Below are 20,684 nucleotides of genomic sequence, written 5' to 3'. Positions count from 1 at the left end.
ACCTATGATACCCATCCACCTGCCCTTTATCGCCATTATTTTATTTCCCTTCCCGCGCCTCCGCAAAACGCCATCAGCTCAGTCCATCACAGAGTTGCCAGGTCTACCGGTTTCGTCTGTAAGCTACCGATCTACCGATTTAAACAAAAATCTAACGATATGTTCAACTGCGTTTTAGTCTAATCTGACTTTATTATGGTTTGTTAAATTTTATTTAGTAATCATAGGTCATCGTTCTGTCTAGTTGCAGAGTGACAAAGATATTCCTACAAATCCTTATTATTCTTTATTAGGCGCGGTATTGGCGATATGCCCGAAGAAGTTGATATCTTTTGAAAAGATTTTGTTTCATTCATCTACTAAAGTTAAACCCATATTTTCCCCCAAAAAAATATAAATAAAAAACAAAATCTAAGTTAACAAACAAGTGAATACGGATAAATATTTGAGTGCTTTTCCTGTCAAAAAAATATATTAATATGAAAAAAGAGTTGAGAGTTGCTACAGCTTTCCCATTGAAATGAAATTAATTTTAGATATCACTGATCAAAATTTGTACAAAGGTAAAAAGTGACTTCTATCCCTACTTGTTATAGTTTTTATTAATATATTAATATTGTTTAATTCAATATATTTTTTTTTAATATTAAATAATATATCTCTTCCTCAACCCGGATTCATCCACTCCTGGATATAGGTCTCCCCTATCCTTTTCCATGTCTCCCTATTTTGTGCTATATTTAACCACCGTTTACCTGCCACTTCCCTAATGTCACGCAGGGACGTGCCCCTGCCCACGCGAGCCTTAGCTTATCTCCCAAGACCATTCTGGGGAAATCACTGTCCCATCCCATTCTCATATCCAAACCTCAAAATTTTCTAATCAAAAGCGTGGCCTTGAAATTGCCAAACCTCTAAACCACGAAATGTCGAACCTTAAAACAAAACTACCCCAGGCGAGTAGAACGTATGATTCAGAATCTCGCACTGAATATAATATACCTACCTATTTCTAATTCTTGTTATATTTACTATATTTGTATTTTATTTGAGTGATCTAGTATTACGACACATACGAATACTAATTTTGGACTTAAATATTATATTTTATTTTGTTTCTGTACTTTTGATTTTTGGTGGATATCTACCGAGAATTTTGTTCTCGTATGGAATTATAATCTAAAAAAACCGGCAACCCTGTTCGGCTACACCTTTATGAAGTTTTTTCGGCCTAATTCCTTTGTCGCCGCCGCCGACCGACCGGTCGGTGTCATAGCCATTTCATAGAATTGCACTTGCTATTTTAGAAATTATTTTAAAGTTCTGCATGTTACTTTTTGTTTTAGAAAGAAGTTGTTATGTGCCTAGAGAAAACATTCTTAAAATTGTTTTGTACTTATGTATACTTACCTCGGATGCATAAAACTATCGGACAAAAAAGTTATTTATATGTAGGACCTAAAATTTTTAATGTTTTACCTAAAGAAGTTGTTAATTGTCAAAACATTAATATTTTTAAAAAAAAGATTAAAAGAATGGATACTTGGTAAAACAATAACCGAAATGCATACATTTATACTCAGCAAAATGTGAAATATTAAAAACCATTCACAATAAATATAATATTTGAAAAAAAAAAATAATGTAATCTTATATGCCTTAGAACTTGCAATCTACCCTATGTCAATATCTGACCGCTGTGTAATAACTTGTTTTTTAGCGTGCTTAAGTGTTGGACAATGAAATATATTAATTTGATACATTTAGATATAGTTAAGAATTTAGTATAAAATATTGTAGTTATTGTTGTAGAAATAAAACTCCTCAGACAAGGTTCTACCTTAAGAGGATATTATGTTTATTCACTATTTTGTATTCGTAAGTTATGTATAAGTCTTGTATATACTTTGTAATTGGATCAGTTTGAATAAACATTATTTATTATTTATTATATTATTATTTATTTTATTTAATATTTCATTAAGTAGGCAAGGTAATGGGATTAGAAGATTCGGGATTTAGGATAAGCCAACATAACTTTGATTTAACAGAATGGCAACACTGTCCTTCGTCTTTCTATTTTTTCGATTCTATTCTATTAGTAGCCGGTAGCCTCCACACAAGCGTCTGAAAGACCCGCCCCCTCACGCAGAAGCTCTCTCGTAGTATCACTTCTATGATCACTTCCCCTATACAATGGTAGGGAAAAGACACTTTGTCCGTTTCTGTTGTACTGCAGTGTATTTTGCAGCCTTACCATCTTTTTTTATCGCATTGAAAAGCTCCTATTGCTAATGAAATCTTGCCATACGTGTATAGTAGTAATAAGCCCCACACGAAACTATTCGAATGTAACTAGTTTGCAATCAATCACAAATCTGTGGTTTGCAACCATTGCGACCTAATTCGAAATGTTATAGACTTTGAAGTGCACTAATAATTTATAGGTAGGTACATTCTTATCTAAATGTTTAAATACATATAAGGATATTTTATTATTTTCAAAGGATTTCAGTTTAATATTTATTTATGTTTGCTTAATAAAAATATTTATTACTTTGCTATAACTGTACTATTATAATCAATAGTATTTTTGATTTTATTTCCACGTTTTGACGGCACGACCTTGGCAAATAATAAAATGCCTAAAATTTAGCAACTATATATATATATATATATATATATATATATATATATATATATATATATATATATATATATATATATATATATATACATCTTTGACGGGAGATGCACTAATATCTCACCGACACTTTACGACATCGTCTGCTGATATAGAAGAAGTTTTGCTTGCCGTATCGGTGAGAACCAGCCCCTGGACAGCCCACCTGATGAAGGGTAGGCCGAGAAACCGGTTGTGGGAGTGGAGCTTGGTTCCCCCCTTTACGACAAGCAAGACAATTTTCTTTTTACTTTTAATTTTTTTAATCTTTTCTCTACTTTCGATTTTCGAAATTAGAAAAAATACACAGCTAAAGGCAAGAAAATATTATTTATTAATATACACTAAAGCTGTAAGAATTTTGTTCATTTCATATATTTGAGCGGGCCGAAAAACGCTCTTTTACCATCTTTTGACGGGAGATGCACTAATATCTCACCGACACTTTACGACAACGTCTGTGATATAGAAGAAGTTTTGCTTGCCGTATCGGTGAGAACCAGCCCCTGGACAGCCCACCTGATGAAGGGTAGGCCCAGAAACCGGTTGTGGGAGTGGAGCTTGGTTTCCCCCTTTACGACAAGCAAAACAATTTTCTTTTTAATTTTTTCTCTGCTTTCGATTTTTCGAAATTAGAAAAAAGACACAGCTAAAGGCAAGAAAATATTATTTATTAATATACACTAAAGCTGTAAGAATTTTGTTCATTTCATATATTTGAGCGGGCCGAAAAACGCTCTTTACCATCTTTTCATTTTATATATATATATATATATATATATATATATATATATATATATATATATATATATATATATATATATAGTTCTAAAGCTAACTTAAAAATTAAAGAGGAAGATATTATATATCTGGAAAGGTGTTCCTAATAGACTTACTTAAAGAGATATGATAGTAAAAAAAGATAAGAGATAAAAATATTTATTGATTTACTATTTCATAATTGTTCACAAGATCTTTTTTAATACTAGTTAATACTATTTTAGTACTCACAGAGTAGTTTTAGTAATTTTAATATAAAATGAATGCGAATTAAATAATTTATATGATGGGGTAGGTGTTGTCGGCATTGATACCACATTGGTTAACTCCACGTGCAAATCTGAAATATCCAGCTTCACCCCAGGAACTTCCCCATGAGTTTCTGATCAGCCAGTAGTCTTGTCCATTTTCAGTACCGTATCCAACAACCAAGACACCGTGGTCCAGGTAGTCGGGGTCGCAGCTAGAGTCGTTGTAGATTCCTATAAACAAATATTTTCTTTGTAATACCCAAATAAATCAAATTAAATATCAAATACAATGAATATATATTATTAGTAGGTTATACAGTTTATGCAAACTTACCACTGTCGTAGAACATGATGTAATCAGCATCGATAGCAACAGCTACTGGTCCAGCAGTTCCTACGGCTTCTTTCAATGTGTCTTCACTGCTGTTGAAGCTGACGTAAGAACTGATCTTGGTTACTACTTTGGAAGAGTCATATTGGCAAGTGCCGTCTTCACCTATATAACCATTTTCAGACTTAGTCAAACGTTCAAGTTGTTTTTAAATTTCGCATATAAAAACATATCTTACCTGTGTATGGGTAGTCTGATTCGTATTCAAGACCATTCTTTTGAATGTAAGGGAAGGTTAATTCCAAATATCCACCGTTGCAACCTAAATTGAAGTCAGTGGTACAGTCAACAAGTTGTTGTTCGGAGAATCTGCTTAGGTTTCCTGTTTTGATAGCGTAGGCACCTTCAGTAGATCCAACCTAAGGATCGAATTAATCTCATATACGGTTAAATATTAATTATGTAGACAATTAAAAATTATACTATATGAGGGTCCAATTAGACAAAACAAAATTAAAATAAATGAAGTATCACATAAACTGGGTTAAAAATAATTTCTATATAGACTTACAATAGCAAAAGCCCAGCACGATCCACAAGATTCCTGGTCTTTGATGGGGTTGACGGCATTCTTCTCTCTCCAGTCAATGGAGTCTGGAACGGTAGCTCCTTCCGGGAGTTCGAATACTTTGTCGGCTTGGTAGGTAGGTCTGCTGGGAATTTGAAGCGCAAGCATGGCTTTGAATTCAGCGAGTGTCATGTCAGCGAACTTGTTGATACCTAGATGAAACATATACTAAGCTATGAGGAATTTAGCTTTAATATTAATTATATACCTTGGGTGTAAGTTTCAAGACCTTGTTCGAAACGGGCATTGTGGCTTTCAATAGAACGAAGGTTGTCTCTGAAGATTGCAAAACGAGAGGTCTCTTCGGCTTGGTTCTTGTAAGTCTTGCCGTGTTTCAACTGTACGATTAATAAAGAAGGAAAATTATATTTTTAATAAATAAGGTATTTGCTATTTATAAAAATTAAATCTTACCTTGAAAGATTGGAATTTGACGCCATCCTGCTCAAGCAGAGAAGAAGCACTGACGGCAACTACTAGAAAACTAGCCAAGAGAATACCTTTCATTGTTATTGTTCAGTGGATACTGGTACAATAAATTATTTAGTTTTCTAAGCAGTATTTATAGTAAAAAAAAATTAGCGATGACTTAAGACAATTTGAAGAGCTCTTGAGATATCAAAGCGTTAAGTATAAAATCTATAAAATAATTGGCTTAACCACTTGTTACAAATCACTCTGAACTATGGAAATTTTGAATGATTCGTAAGCAAGGTTCTCACGTGTCAGTTTGAAGGAGTGAGACAGATTTTTAGACCAAACGAATACCGAACGAGAGAATCCATATTCAGTAAAACTGATCAGTATATTAATACTTTCACTGAAAGCGAAATCTAGTTCTGCTTTTGCTGAAGCATGAGTAGTTTTGACTGAACAATGATTACAAACAATTTTGAGCTACGAAAAAAGAACTAAGTAGCAACGAAACACAGTATCTTATTTACTAGTAATGTGTCTCTGGTGGGATATCCTCCACTGCTGCTACAGGAGCTTATTATAGTTCAGTTCTACAAAAAACCACGCCAAACTCTTAATATAGATTGTTTTATCAAAGGGTAATATATCACCAAGGTATGATAAATCTAGCATAGTTTTTCCAAACAACTAAAATCTGGTACTGTTCCCAGCGGGGCAGGTATACTGAACGTGCCTTTATAGTTTCGTCACTTTCCATATACCCTGCTGGCCATCCAATTTATGTGGTCTGGATTTTAATGAGTGTGACAGAGAATAATATAAATAACCGGTTGGCAGACAGAGAGACAAAATCAAAAGCGGCCTACAGTGTTGCCGGTTTTTTACGTTTGTAGGAAAATGTATGTAGAAAAATATAAGCTATTTTAAAAACTTGCATGTATACTACTGAAATGGCGATAAGATACCGGGTAACCTACGTCTCAAAAGTGGCTTATCCATATAACTTTTTTATTTTTTCAGATAGAAAAACGAGATTTGGTATGTTAGTATATGACATAAAAATTAGGATTGATTGACGTATCCAGTAGGGCGGAGCAATGGCCATAGGTGTAAAAAATAAAACTGATATTTTTGTTTCGCCTGGGTATGAAATTGTTGTCTTTTAGTTAAATAAATATACCTGTGAATTTTCTTTTGAAAATATTTAGTCTCTCAGGTTCCTTTTTCATCTTTAAATTGGAAAAAAAAATTTTTTTTGCTTCGCTTGTTTTTTTAATCATTAAAAAAACACACCACGAGGAGGTGGCTGCAAGACGGATTCCAACCTCCCCACCCTCCCATTATTCTAAATTCCTACTGGGTGATAAAATCTTTCTTTGTCTCCATTTTTGGAGTCGCTTTTCTAGAAGAAATTTTTACCCGAATCAATCCATTCCTGGAAGTGCTTCCACATACTAACGTCGACGCCGCAGTTACCATCTTAATATGTCTTTCAACAGCCTGAGTGTGGCACGGAAAATTTAGAATTTCGATAGTTTCGGGGATGTTAACAATTAAATAATAAATAATAAAATATAATAATAAAATTCTTCTAAGATCTGCTTCTGAGATACTTTTGATTAGTGGAGGTTTTGTGACTTCATCTGATTGCCAATCTATTAGCTCTATATAATCGGTAGCATGTTTTGCAATGTTTTGACACTTGAAACTCGACTCTTTAAAATTCAACGCAATGCCAATTCTCTAATATGTTTTATGTCATCTGCAAGCATTGCAAGTAAAACATTCTCGGTATGAGCAAAGAAAGCATTTCTTTGAATAACTTTATTCACGGTATCTTTGAATTTGGTCGGTAAATATCGAGAAGCTTAGAGAGAAGGATTAAATGGAACAAATATTTGAATCCATACTTACAAGCTGACCTGTGCTTTACAAGAAACCAGGTTATGGCGTATACTTTCGTATGGTCCTTCTGTCGATAGTCTTAGTATTCTGTTCGCGGTTGTTAACCATCGTGCATGGGAGATATTTCCTGGCTGTTTAGCTGCCAACTGGGGGGAAAACTGTGCCTTCTCCTATTGCCTGAACCATTTCGTACAAGTACTTTTGGTCTGTACTCAAATCACAAACATCAGTTGAAGGCAATTCAACATCAGGTTTAATTCTTTGAAATGGCACAACAGGCATTTTATCACAATTACTTAGCTGCTTTCCCATAGGGCCAGTAAAACCTTTTGGGTCATTAGTTTTCCCATCTATCTGATGAACTAAATGACGAAGAGGAAGTTCATTGCAGTGCAGAAGGTAAAAAATGTGTTAACGTCGATTGTTTTTGTTTACGTTTATAAAGCGGGGCGGGGGATGCTGGAAACGGATCGTAAATGGTTTGTTTATCAGCCAAATCGTTTTATTACACCGTTCTTGTTGCCTTTATTTACGATCGCATTTAAGACTGTAAAACTGGGGTTTTCATTAAAATTTGACATAAAAAAGGAACCAGAAATTATCTTCACTCAAGACTGACCTTTGTCTGGGTTAGTTTGAACTTCAGTATATGCCTAATGTACACCCAGGGATCCGGAAATCTAAAAAAAAAACATTATTGGAATAATGTTTCAAAATGTATATTTTTTACCAAATTTCTATATTTCAAATTCAAAAAGGAACCTCAAGATATCGTTGCATTTCTCCCAATTTTTTTTAGGTCAAATGTAACCTGAAACACATTTTTTTGACAGTTTATTTTCTCCAAAAATTTTAAATATTTTTTTTCTCAAAAACAGTTAATGTTAAGTATTGAGTGTTTGACAAAAACTCATAAAGTTTTACAGGGTATTTAAATATGTAATAAAAAGTGGGGGTACCCATTTATAATAAGAAAGTTGCTGTCAACTTCCGGTATTTCCGGAAGTGCCGCCATATTGAATATATTTTTAATTGATAGATCTCATTGTGAAATAATGATGTGCAAAAAATCTCCGATCTAGATATTCTAGTTCTCTAGAAACTTCTAATGGACGCTCCGCCTGAGACACCTTTAAATGTACTAGGAATCAAAATGCCCTTCCCTTTATTTCTTATTCTTCTTATTCCAGAGAAAAATTAAAGAAATTTCAAAATACTTATTAAAAAAAAGAAACAAATGAGAACAAGTAATTATTCAGAATGTGTTCCTTTCTGAGCATATTTATATTTATATTGCAAAACCAAGAAACGTCTTGCGTTAGATCCTGCGTTGTCTGCGGTATTGATAATAATGATGTCTTCATCATCTCATTTTAAATAGTCGGAATTTGATATTGTTAAAATTACTAAAATGGACTGCTTAAGCAAGTTGCAAATGGTGCCTCGTGCCTCGTTTACTTTCTTTTTTCTTTTTTCAGGATCACTAGTTCATCGTTGCTGATTCCTCCCGTATTGATGAAGCCGGAAAGCAGAAACACTAAGTGTCTACAGGTAGTTACATTTTAGTCATGTTTCATGGCTAATCTTACTATAGATTTTGATCAATAATATCTTTCTTCTTTTTTATTACAGTCCCCACGATAACATCTTTTGTTTATTGTACTATTATACTTAACAGTATTTTTGATTTTATTTTCACGCTTTGACGGCAGTACTTTGGCAAATTATAAAATACCCAAAACTCCAGTTCATTTCGGCATTTGAACATTGCCTCATATCACAAAATTAAAAAAATATATATTTTTCTAATACTAATTTAAAAAATAAGGAGGAATAAATTATATGACTGGAAAGGTGTTCCTAATAGACTTACTTAAATTAAAGAGATATGATAGTAAAAAAGCGATAGAGATGAATTTAAAATATTTTTATTGATTTACTATTTTATAATTGCTCACAAGATCTTTTTTAGTATTAGTTAATACTAGTAGTACTATTAAAGTAGGTTTTAGTAATTTTGAAATAAAATGAATGTGAATTAAATCATTTATATGATGGGGTAGGTGTTGTCGGCATTGATACCACATTGGTTAACTCCACGTGCAAATCTGAAATATCCAGCTTCACCCCAGGAACTTCCCCATGAGTTTCTGATCAGCCAGTAGTCTTGTCCATTTTCAGTACCGTATCCTACAACCAAGACACCGTGGTCCAGGTAGTCGGGGTCGCAGTTAGAGTCGTTGAAGATTCCTATAAACAAATATTTTCTTTGTAATACCCAAATAAATCAAATTAAATATAAAATACAATGAATATATATTATTAGTAGGTTATACAGTTTATGCAAACTTACCACTGTCGTAGAACATGATGTAGTCAGCATCGATAGCAACAGCTACTGGTCCAGCAGTTCCTACGGCTTCTTTCAATGTGTCTTCACTGCTGTTGAAGCTGACGTAGGAACTGATCTTGGTTACTACTTTGGAAGAGTCATATTGGCAAGTGCCGTCTTCACCTATATAACCATTTTCAGACTTAGTCAAACGTTCAAGTTGTTTTTAAATTTCGCATATAAAAACATATCTTACCTGTGTATGGGTAGTCTGATTCGTATTCAAGACCATTCTTTTGAATGTAGGGAAGGTTAATTCCAAATATCCACCGTTGCAACCTAAATTGAAGTCAGTGGTACAGTCAACAAGTTGTTGTTCGGAGAATCTGCTTAGGTTTCCTGTTTTGATAGCGTAGGCACCTTCAGTAGATCCAACCTAAGGATCGAATTAATCTCATATACGGTTAAATATTAATTATGTAGACAATTAAAAATTATACTATATGAGGGTCCAATTAGACAAAACAATTAAAATAATTAATTAAAAGAATTAAAATAAATGAAGTATCACATAAACTGGGCTAAAAATAATTTCTATATAGACTTACAATAGCGAAAGCCCAGCACGATCCACAAGATTCCTGGTCTTTGATGGGGTTGACGGCGTTCTTCTCTCTCCAGTCAATGGAGTCTGGAACGGTAGCTCCTTCTGGGAGTTCGAATACTTTGTCAGCTTGGTAGGTAGGTCTGCTGCGAATTTGAAGGGCGAGCATGGCTTTGAATTCAGCGAGTGTCATGTCAGCGAACTTGTTGATACCTAAATGACACATATACTAAGCTATGGGGATTTAGCTTTAATATTAATTATATACCTTGAGTGTAAGTTTCAAGACCTTGTTCGAAACGGGCATTGTGGCTTTCAATAGAACGAAGGTTGTCTCTGAAGATTGCAAAACGAGAGGTCTCTTCGGCTTGGTTCTTGTAAGTCTTGCCGTGTTTCAACTGTACGATTAATAAAGAAGGAACATTATTTTTTTTTTAATAAATTAGTTATAAGCTATTATAAAAATTAAATCTTACCTTGAAAGACTGGAATTTGACGCCATCCTGCTCAAGCAGAGAAGAAGCACTGACGGCAACTACTAGAAAACTAGCCAAGATAATACCTTTCATTGTTATCGTTCAGTGGATACTGGTACAATAAATTATTTAGTTTTTTAGGCAGTATTTATAGTAAAATATATTGCGATGACTTAAGATAATTTGAAGAACTTTTGAGATATAAAAACGTTAAGTATTAAATCTATAATATAATTGGCTTAACTACTTCTTAAAAATCACTCTGAAATTTTAAAAGATTCGGACGCAAAGTCCTCACACGTCAGTTTGAAGGAGCGTAAATGATTTATGAAACTAAACAACGCGAGAACACGTTTTCAGTAAAACTGATCAGTATATTAATACTTTCAGTGAAAGCGAAAGCTAGTTCTGCTTTTGTTCAGTTTTCACTGAAAAATAAATTCAAACTGATGCGTGAGTACGTATTTATTCATTCAGTTTTGAACTATGAAACAAAACTAAGTAGCAACGAAACACTATTGTATTTACTAAAATTGGGTCCCTGGTGGAATCTGCTACACTGCGGCTACAAGGGCCTCTAATGTTCAGTTCTACAAAGTTTTAAAATTCACCCCAACCTTTTAATATAGATTGTTATATCTGAGGGTAAAAGGAGTATGTCACCAAGGTTTGATAGGTCTAGCATAGTTTTGCCAAACACCTCAAATCTAGTCCTGTTCCCAATGAGAGGGATCAACAAGTTCTGGAAAATTTCAAGATTTTGAAATCAAGACAAGAAGTAATTTTAAATTACATGACAAGAAATATTTAGTCAATATCAAGATTTCTTGTAAAATTATCAATAAATCTTGAAATACCTGGACGTAACAATAAAAACGCTTAAATACATTTATTTACGAAAAATTTTGTCAGATAATACATGTAATTTAAAAGTATAAGAGCAAAACCGATTTAAAATATTAAAAAAAAAAACAAATAGGCTTAGCTAGAATTGTCATTTTTAACTTATCTTAAATAGAATCGTATTATCGAATTAGTTATTATCTTCTTTTTCAAGGCTCGGTGCTGTTACTGGTATTGGATTATTTTCGGATCTATCAAAATAACTAGCTTTAAATGAATTACAGAGTCGGCATTCGGCGTCTTTCACAAATCCCATCCTCTCTAGATGTGATCCCAGCCTGCAGTGGTCCATGCATACAATAGTGAGCACACTTAATTGCGTTAATGATATAGGAAACGGACTCGAGACCTGCAAAATCTACTATTATATGCCATTTCATTGTTTTTTTTTTAAGTAAAAAAGGTGCTCTTCGTTTAGTTCGAAGCGGTGAACGGTTTACAAGATATATACAGAGGGATGTCTCAGTCGGGTAAAAAATGTACACGTACTGCCAAAATATCCTTCCACTGCCAAGCGACTGCCAATGACTTCGAAGAAAACTACCTATGACTGCCATGTAATTATTATAGGCGACTGCCATAAGACTGCCAATGACTGCCAGCGACTGCCAAGAAAATGTACATGTAATTCCAGTAGTGAGACACCCTTCGATATATACCTATATTCTGTATATGTATTATGTTTAAAGGTTACGATGCATCGATTTTAGTATTAGCGAAAAAAATTTGATTAATGATTAATTTACAATTTATTTACATTTTATCGTAATATCAAAATAGATGCATCGAAACTTTTCAACGCAAATATCTTGAAAACCGTTCACCCTTTCTAATTAAACGAAGAGTGCTTTTTTACGTATAAAACAGCATTTATGTCATTTATTCAAATTACTGTATGTATAATGTATAAGGATAAAAGAAGTACCTCCAGTAGTACTTTCTACCCTAATAGAAAGTACCCTTTCAGGGCTGTTACGGAATTTTACACTATTGCTTTGGTTTCATTTGGTTTGGTTAGGTTAAAATGTGTGTAAAAGTACTAAGTGTCAAGAAAAACAGTTTACAAAAAGTAAACAAAACATTATTTTATTTTTATTTACCCTTTTGATGGGTGTAACTTGCTCGTGAAGCATTTTATGGCATATGTTCATAGGAATGTTTTGCTTTATTTTTATCTGTAGAATCATCCATCGAAGTTAGATAATGCCCTTGATTATGTATAAATAGATATACAATGAGGGCTTAGTAAAATCCTGTATTCTAGATGGGGCCTTGCCCGTTTTGCATTTTTGTATTCCCCTACGATTTTCTTTGAGGGGAATCCGTTAAACCCGCCCATCGTTCAAAAATGGAAGGGCGCGAGGTCACATCTATTGGGCTACTTATTAACACGTTTCACGCATGTTTTACGAAAATAGCTTTATCCTTGTTTGTTTCAACTGTGACAAGAAAAAAGGAAAAAAAGTCATATTCGTTTCTAAATTCGGCAGTTTTGTTTATCTTTCTCGACTTCTGATTTCGTTTCGTTTAGGTTATGTCTTAAAAAATAATTATTTATAAGCTTTTGAGTTGAAATATACCTTAATGCATATCTAAATAATTAAAAAAATCAATTTTTGAATATTTGGATTACAAACTATTATTTTATGAGTTTTATGTGTTGTGTTTACGTGATGTGTAATGTGTATTTTGTACCTGCTGGATAATATTTTGAAACATATTTAATTAAACAAAAAGCATCTGTATTACAGGTGAGTAAATACTGTTCATATTTATTTCTAAATTCATATAAATTTGTTTTAAGTCACTCTTGGTTTTTAGAGTTTTTATCTTAGAGTTTTACCTCATAGAGAGTCTGAGATAAGTTTAATAATAAACATTAAATTTGATAGATAGATTAAACGATAATGGCCAGTTGACTTAAAAATTTAAAAAATACTGATTTTATGCTATAAATTATGTTTCATTTCTTACTTTGCTTTTTTGGAACTGTCAGATATATTGTGTATTTTATAATTTTTCTTAATTAATAACGTAAAATATTGTTTATCTACAGTCAACCCTGTGTTTAGATAAAGCTTCATATCAGATTTCCTATTTTATATTTTCACTCAAATCATATTTTTCTAAAATAGGTATGCTTGCATGCAAAAGTAGCGTAAATTTGACAGGGAGGTATTTTTATAGATATACAGGATGATTCATAGATTTAAATACATATTTACTTTAGAGTTGTATAGTTTGTCAAAAGAAAGGCTATATTTTTTATTTTTTCTTGGTGAATTTGTCAAAAATTGTCATTCCAGAAAATACTATAATGTAATCGTATAGAGTTCATTTTGACCATTATTGGATTAAATTTTTTTGTTTATATAATAAAATATATATTTAAAGCCCTTTCTAAGTTAAAAATAAGTAATATGGAAGTTTTTTACTGGAACTAATTTAAGGTAATGTTCTCTTCATATAATTATATAAAAATATGCTAAATTCCTAAATTATTTATATGATTAAATTTTCTTTATATTATTTTTTTTTGTATTATATACAGGATGAGTCAAAACTAGATATTATATTTTTCTTTGCTATTTCAAATGGAACACTTTATTTTATATCATAAATCAACAAATCTTTTATCCAACTTTTGTTTTGTTAAGATATATATCCCAAATTAATAGTTATTGAATTGTTCTCAATAATTGTCTCTTTGAGAATAAACATGATTTGTTTTTCGCAATTTTGATTAGTAGGTTTGTCGTTAAAAGTGATGTATCTACATATTTATCAGCGACAAAAATTAAGAATTAGATGCCTAAAATAATTTCCTAATTATTTTTTTACTTGGCCTATCAGTAAATATTATTTATTTTATCGCTGCAGCTGAAAATAATTATGTATTTCAAAAGAGGACTTATTTGGATTTAAAAATTATTTTTCAAAACAAAGTTGGAAAAAACTACGTTTATGTCATAAAATGTGGAGTTCTCTTTGAAATAATCGAGAAAAACCCAACATCTAGTTTTGACGCCACCAGTCATGCATTATAGTTGATTATACTGCAATTTGTTATACATACGTAGTTTTGTTTGGTGAAAATGAAACTTTCTAAAATATTCCCAATTAAAACATATTAAGAATTTCCTACATTATAATTTTGAAAGACGTTTGAGTGGGCAGACAATTTGGTCTAAAATAATCATATGTCTAAAAAAATTAGTCTAAAATAATCAAAAACCACTTAACACATATAACTCGCTTTTAAAAAATCTAAAAGAAATAAGTTTGTTTATTATATTCATATTTTATTAAATTATTATAGGTGTAACTGCTAAGTGGTCGTACTCGCCACTTTAACCAACCATTGGTGGGACCATGGTAGGACCTTCAGAGATTATAATGCGAATTGTTCATACCATGTAAATCTATATACATAATATATTAATAAATGCGTTTGTTTTATTAAATTTGTTTTCTTATACGCTATGAGCGAAAAAAACGGCGTCTATTTGTTTACTTACAAATATATGACATCGATATTCATTTCCAAGCCACCTCTGACGCCGTTTTTTTTATCGTATGGTATACACTTACATATATCCCTTATCCTTTAAATCCGATTTATTTCTAATAATTATAAAAATAAGATACCTGATTGATTCTTCCGAAATATTATAAAATGAGATATCAGGAAATAAATAAAGTTAATTATCTCGTTTGTTTTGGGAATTCAAAAAAAAGGGTATAGAGAATCTTAAGAGACACAGTTCAAATATTATTTTTGAGTATAATGGGTGCTTCAAAAAATGTGGCGGATATAATGTAACATGTTTTTTAATGCAAAACTCTTCTATTTATAACTTTTATTTTATTTTCGATTCTGCTTAAAATTCTATAACTTTTTTTATAAATAACGTTAGTATTTGCAAAAAAAAAATATTCCTATGTTACATAATTGTCAGTTGTTTCCGAAGTTGGGCTACACAAATTTGGTAGGAGTGTTTTACAAAGGTGAAGAAAAAGATATATTATGTAAAAATACTTGGAGTTAGGTTTCGGTCACTTCCTGTTTCACCGGAAATGTATATGTACGAGTACAACATTTGATTTTTAAATGGTACCCTCGGTATTTTTTATACTTTATTTGATAGAAAATGACATTCTGAATAGAATGACATATATCATATGTCAACTTTTGACATTTTCAATTATATAAAAAAATAGCATTTTAAAATTCAATCTAGTGTCATGGCTGTGTTAAAACTAACGGAATACGAATCAATCTCGATTTATGTCATATACCTACTAACATTCCGAATTTGGTAAACCCCGAATTTAATTTTTTTATCTGAAAAAATAAAAAAGTTATAGAGGTGAACCGCTTTTGAAAAAACACTCAGTATAGGCTGCGTCATTGAAAGAATCTGCAGATATTTTTCTATTTTAAATACGTAGTCGAATTTCAAAAATATATATTGAACACCCTGTAGCTCTACCTTAAATATCTACATATAAATATCTAATATTTTTTCTTCATCAACAAATTGAAATATTATAAAACTAGTTTTAGGTTACACCATTATACAAGAAATATACGTAAAAAAAGTAATAGAATTTTACGCAGAATCTAAAATAAAATAGGATGTTACATTTAAAAAAAACATTATGTTAAATCCGCCACACTTTTTACAAAGTTACAGACGTAGGTAGGTATAGTTTCATATTATATTCTTTAATTATCCATCTAAAAATAAAATATTTATATACCTAATATAATACTTTAGTATCCAACAAGTGGCCATGAAAATTAAAATAAATATAAATCCATATCCAAAAATAAAAAATGTAAATAACGCTTTGAGGTATAAATTGGGCTCGAATCAGATAAGGTATTTTATTCTTTACCGAGAATTAAATTTGAAGAATTCCTAGTCCCTACTTCTTTGCCAAATTCAATAGTCTCCGCCCCTTTTTACGTTTTAATTTCTGCCACCAGTTGGCAGCATCGACTTATACAGGCACATTGACTAACTATTAATATATAAACAAGGATAATACTATTTCTTTAACACACTGTATAATAGAGGTATAATAGCATCCAGGCAATCCTTGAACAGTGTTGTGACGTTGTCGCATTTTAATATCTATATAATTATGATTTTAAGCAAATTTAATTCTTGGTTTGAGGTCATGTAAATAAATATTTTAGAGATTTAATACATTAATTATTATTTATTGATATTTTTTTTATTTCATGACGTTTCGACCATTAACTTGGTCTTTTTCATAATGAATCTTCTACTTGTTCCATCCTGAACGTAGATTTGTACTTTTTGTTAAAACTTAATCCTAATTTTTAAAAGTCAATAACACGTGCACACACAGATAACATATAGTATAGGATTAAGTTTTAACAAAAAGTACAAATCTACGTTCAGGATGGAACAAGTAGAAGATTCATTATGAAAATGACCAAGTTAATGGTCGAAACGTCCTGAAATAAGAAAAAATTATCAATAAATAAATAATAATTAATTAATGTATTAAATCTTTAAAATATTTATTTATATGACCTCAAACCAAGAATTAAATTTGCGTAAAATATATTTCATAAGATCAAAGAATAATTGAAACTAAAATATAATTATGATTATTGTTAGTTCCCAGTAGTTAGTACGCAGAAAAAAAAATCGTGGGTGTCTGGGAAGGCTCGAAAGGGAACAATGTTTTTGCTTAGGTTAGGTTGTAGACAATAAAGTGACGAAACGTCGCAAAAACATTGTTTCCCTTTCGAGCCTTCCCAAACACCCACGATTTTTTTTTCTGCGTATCTATATAATATGGTGTATTATAATAGCTATACAGGGTACTACAAATTCGGGGTACGAGCATTGGTATCTCGGTAACCGTAATAGATAAGAAGATGGTTAAATTGGGGCAAAGTTGCGCCTTGGGACGTTCACCAAGATGCCACCCAAAAAAGTTTTAAAAATTTCAAGGATTTCTGAGTTTTTTGGACTAATTGCACATTCTTATAGCCACTTTATTGAGGCTATCTGACGGTATTTTTAAATTTTTAAATTAGCTGATAATTTGTGAGATACAGAGACCAACTTATTTTTTTTTAAACACGGACCTGCATTTTTTATTTCAGTTTTTGAAATAATTCGTTCTCCTGAGTACAATGATATGCTACACTTAAGTCCGGCTCTGTTTTTTTTTAAATATTAAATTTATTCATCATTACAAAATTGATCGGTCTTCAAACTTAACAATGACGTGGGGTAAAACATTGAATACTGAAAATCAAATAAAAATAAAATAATAAAAAGTATACGTATAGCCGCCCATATTAAAATATGTTAATAAAAAGTTGGTAGGCAGTTCTTTTAGTTTCAAAGTAAAGGAATTTTTTCAATTTTTTTTTTATCTCAAAAACTGCGACTTTGACTGATTTTGATATTATTACAAATTTTGTTGCAAATATTATTCCTAATCTTAAATTGAAAACCGCGTTTCGCTATCTACTGTAATTTTTGGAGATTTTTTTAAATATCTAACCCCCTCCCATACCCCCTTATCAACCCCTCACCCCCACTAAAAACTAATAGCCAGATTCTCGGGTGCCACAGTATTTTTGTGCCAAATTTGGTTAAAATCGGTTTAGCGGTTTTTGAGTTATCGTGTTACAGACGGACAGATGGACAGACACCATGAAAAAATCTGGTTTATATATCCAAATGTGGTTAAAATCCGTTTAGCGTTTTTGAGTTATCGTGTTATAGACGGACAGACAAACAGACACCATGAAAATATTATAAAAACATAATAAATAATATAAATATAATATAAACAATCAAATAATTTCTCCGGAAGATGGATTGGTTTTTCCCCAAAGTTTGAAGATCTGGTGCTTGTGGACGACTTTGTAGTCTTCTCTTTAGTAAGTCCCAAAGGTGCTAATTAAGGATTGAGATCAGGTTTATTAGTGGGCCAATCCAAAATTGTGATATTGGATTCTTCAAGGTATCGAGTAACTACTCTTGCAGTATGGGGCCTGGCATTATTCTGTTGTAAGATGAATTCTGGACCATGCTAAGCAGCAAATGGAATAACATAATATGGTAATAGGACAATGCACACTATCCGTTCCGTTTCCCTTCCGTTCCATATCCTTTCCTTCCATACATATTTTGTCGGACGAACTGAAGCGTATCGGAAACAACACTGTCAAATTCTTACATTTGTACCAGCTCTGTTAACATTTTGCTGATATTTATTTATTCTTTCAATTCTCAATTAAATCTATTACCTTTTTCAAAAGATATACATTTTTAAAATAAAACTTTCTTAATGATAGAAATTGTATTATAAAAAGTGTGGAACTGATACGGAACGGAAGCTTACGTATAGCGTCAATATAATAAAAATACGTAACGGATATGTAATGGAAACGGAAGGCATAGTGAAAAAACTGCGACACGTATCGTTGCAACCGACCCTCATGCAACAAAGTTGTGGTTCTGATGACTTCTTCAATATTTAAACGCCTTCTAACACAGTTTAGCCTTCCCAAAACATAAAAATCTGCCATATTTAACACCAATTTTGACGATCAAGAAGGCAAAATCACACTAAATAAGAAAGTGATTTTATGGAATTTATGCATCTTCGAGTGCGTCTTTATTGTTACTTTTTATGGCGGGAAAGAATTTCGTTTTTGTAACAATTCATGCATGAAAATAAAAATACTTTCATGATATGCTGCTATAAATTACGGAGATCGCTCTATAAACATATTAAATACAGATACACGTACATGTGTTCCCTAATTCGTTTTGATTACAGTAGAACTCGGTTATAGCGAACCCGGGTTATAACGAACGCTTGGTTTTAACGAACAATTGATAAAGTACAAATTATCTTTCCATATAAACATGTGCTTTTTATGGCTGGATATAACGAACACATTTATAACGAACGATCGGTTTAAACGAACTTTTTTATCGGGAAAAATCGCAGGTCGGATCGGTTATAGCGAACAAATATATATATGTATACTATGCATATGTTTTACTGTCCTGACCAATCAGGTAGCAGTAATATCACGCCACCCACGGCAATAATAAATCGTAGTCAATTTTAGTGATTAAACGAATTTCGGATGTTTAAGTCGTTGGTGTTTGGTAGTACATAATATAATAAACGTTTGCATAAAGTGTAAAATTCGTGTAAAATGGAGGCAAAAAAAGGAGGGGGGGGGGGATGTGTTAACAATAAAACAAAAACTAAGCATAATTAGTAATCTAGAAGGAATGCCTAACTCAGATGTGTGCAAAAAATATAGGTTACCAAAATCTACCATTTCCACAATCTTTAAAAATAATGATAAAATTAAACGTTCATCTTGCAATGTTAATATTGCAAAACTAAAAAGATTCCGAAAACCGTTAAGAGTTGACATAGATCAGGCATTATTTAAATGGTTTACCATTCAAAGAAGCCAAAATAATCCTGTTACTGGTCCAATTTTGCAAACAAAAGCAGAAGAGCTTGCAAGAGTAAATTTAAATTCTGCTGAAGTGGATAGTAATAATCAACAGTTTGTTTGTACAAAAGGTTGGCTCGATAGATTTACAATAAGACACAAAATGGTAGCAGGAAAAAATTAATATATGTACTTATGTAGCACATATGTATAATTTTTGAAATACAGTTTTTTTATGATGTTTAATACGTATGTAGATTTTTTATTTAAAAAAATACAAATTAACAGAAAACTGGATATAACGATCACTCGGGAATAGCGAACAAATGTTTTGGTCCCTTCAAGTTCGTTATAACCGAGTTCTACTGTAATTTATATAAAATTTTTATTCTTCCAAAAAAACTATAATTACTTGATTATAAGGTGGTTGAAAACTAATAACGTGATATTTATTAAATATGTTTTAAGTGTTTTAGTCTATGTTTGCATACCTGGAGTATTATATAAGTGTATACTCAAGCGAATGCATTAATCGGTAATCTTGGGAATTCTGAAAATAATCAATATGATTATCAGATTAGAAACGGATGTTCAAATATAGCAATTTATAAGATTGTGATGTTAATAATGTAGAAAGAAATAAAATTAGAGCCAAGTTGGAGCTTTGATAAATGCAAAGATACAAGCAATAAAATGAAATAAAATGTATGTATTTGTACGTACAAATAAATACATTTTATTTCGTTTTATCGCTTGTATCATTGTTTTTTTTTATCTGCTTATAAGCACGCCTACGTAGTTGTGTATGTTAAAGCGATGAGCAGATCCGCGCTTTTTGCGTACGAATGTAAATGAGTACACCTTTCGTTTATCACATATTTACAATTAG

General features: G+C 31.7%; 2 protein-coding genes across 2 annotated transcripts; both read right to left on the bottom strand.

The window, feature by feature from the left end:
* Nucleotides 1-3,608: 3,608 nt before the first annotated feature.
* On the bottom strand, nt 3,609-5,245 carry LOC115877390 (cathepsin L-like proteinase). Its single transcript, XM_030893541.1, has 6 exons — nt 5,088-5,245; nt 4,882-5,011; nt 4,617-4,825; nt 4,284-4,464; nt 4,049-4,210; nt 3,609-3,945 (listed from the first exon to the last, which is right to left on the bottom strand). Exons 1-6 carry the CDS (start codon nt 5,178-5,180, stop codon nt 3,743-3,745), a joined length of 978 nt encoding a protein of 325 aa, XP_030749401.1. The 5' UTR covers nt 5,181-5,245; the 3' UTR covers nt 3,609-3,742.
* A 3,662-nt stretch (nt 5,246-8,907) lies between these two features.
* Nucleotides 8,908-10,547, bottom strand: LOC115877391 (cathepsin L-like proteinase). Its single transcript, XM_030893542.1, is given in 7 exon segments — nt 8,908-9,245; nt 9,349-9,510; nt 9,584-9,634; nt 9,637-9,763; nt 9,936-10,144; nt 10,200-10,329; nt 10,408-10,547. Coding segments are annotated over 7 exon segments (975 nt in total). The 5' UTR covers nt 10,501-10,547; the 3' UTR covers nt 8,908-9,042.
* Between the last annotated feature and the right edge of the window lie 10,137 nt (nt 10,548-20,684).

The sequence above is a fragment of the Sitophilus oryzae genome, unplaced genomic scaffold (genome assembly GCF_002938485.1).
Source record: "Sitophilus oryzae breed Bouriz unplaced genomic scaffold, Soryzae_2.0 scaffold_1449_pilon_pilon, whole genome shotgun sequence".
Classification (NCBI taxonomy): domain Eukaryota; kingdom Metazoa; phylum Arthropoda; class Insecta; order Coleoptera; family Curculionidae; genus Sitophilus; species Sitophilus oryzae.
This window is presented reverse-complemented; position numbering and strand designations above follow the sequence as displayed.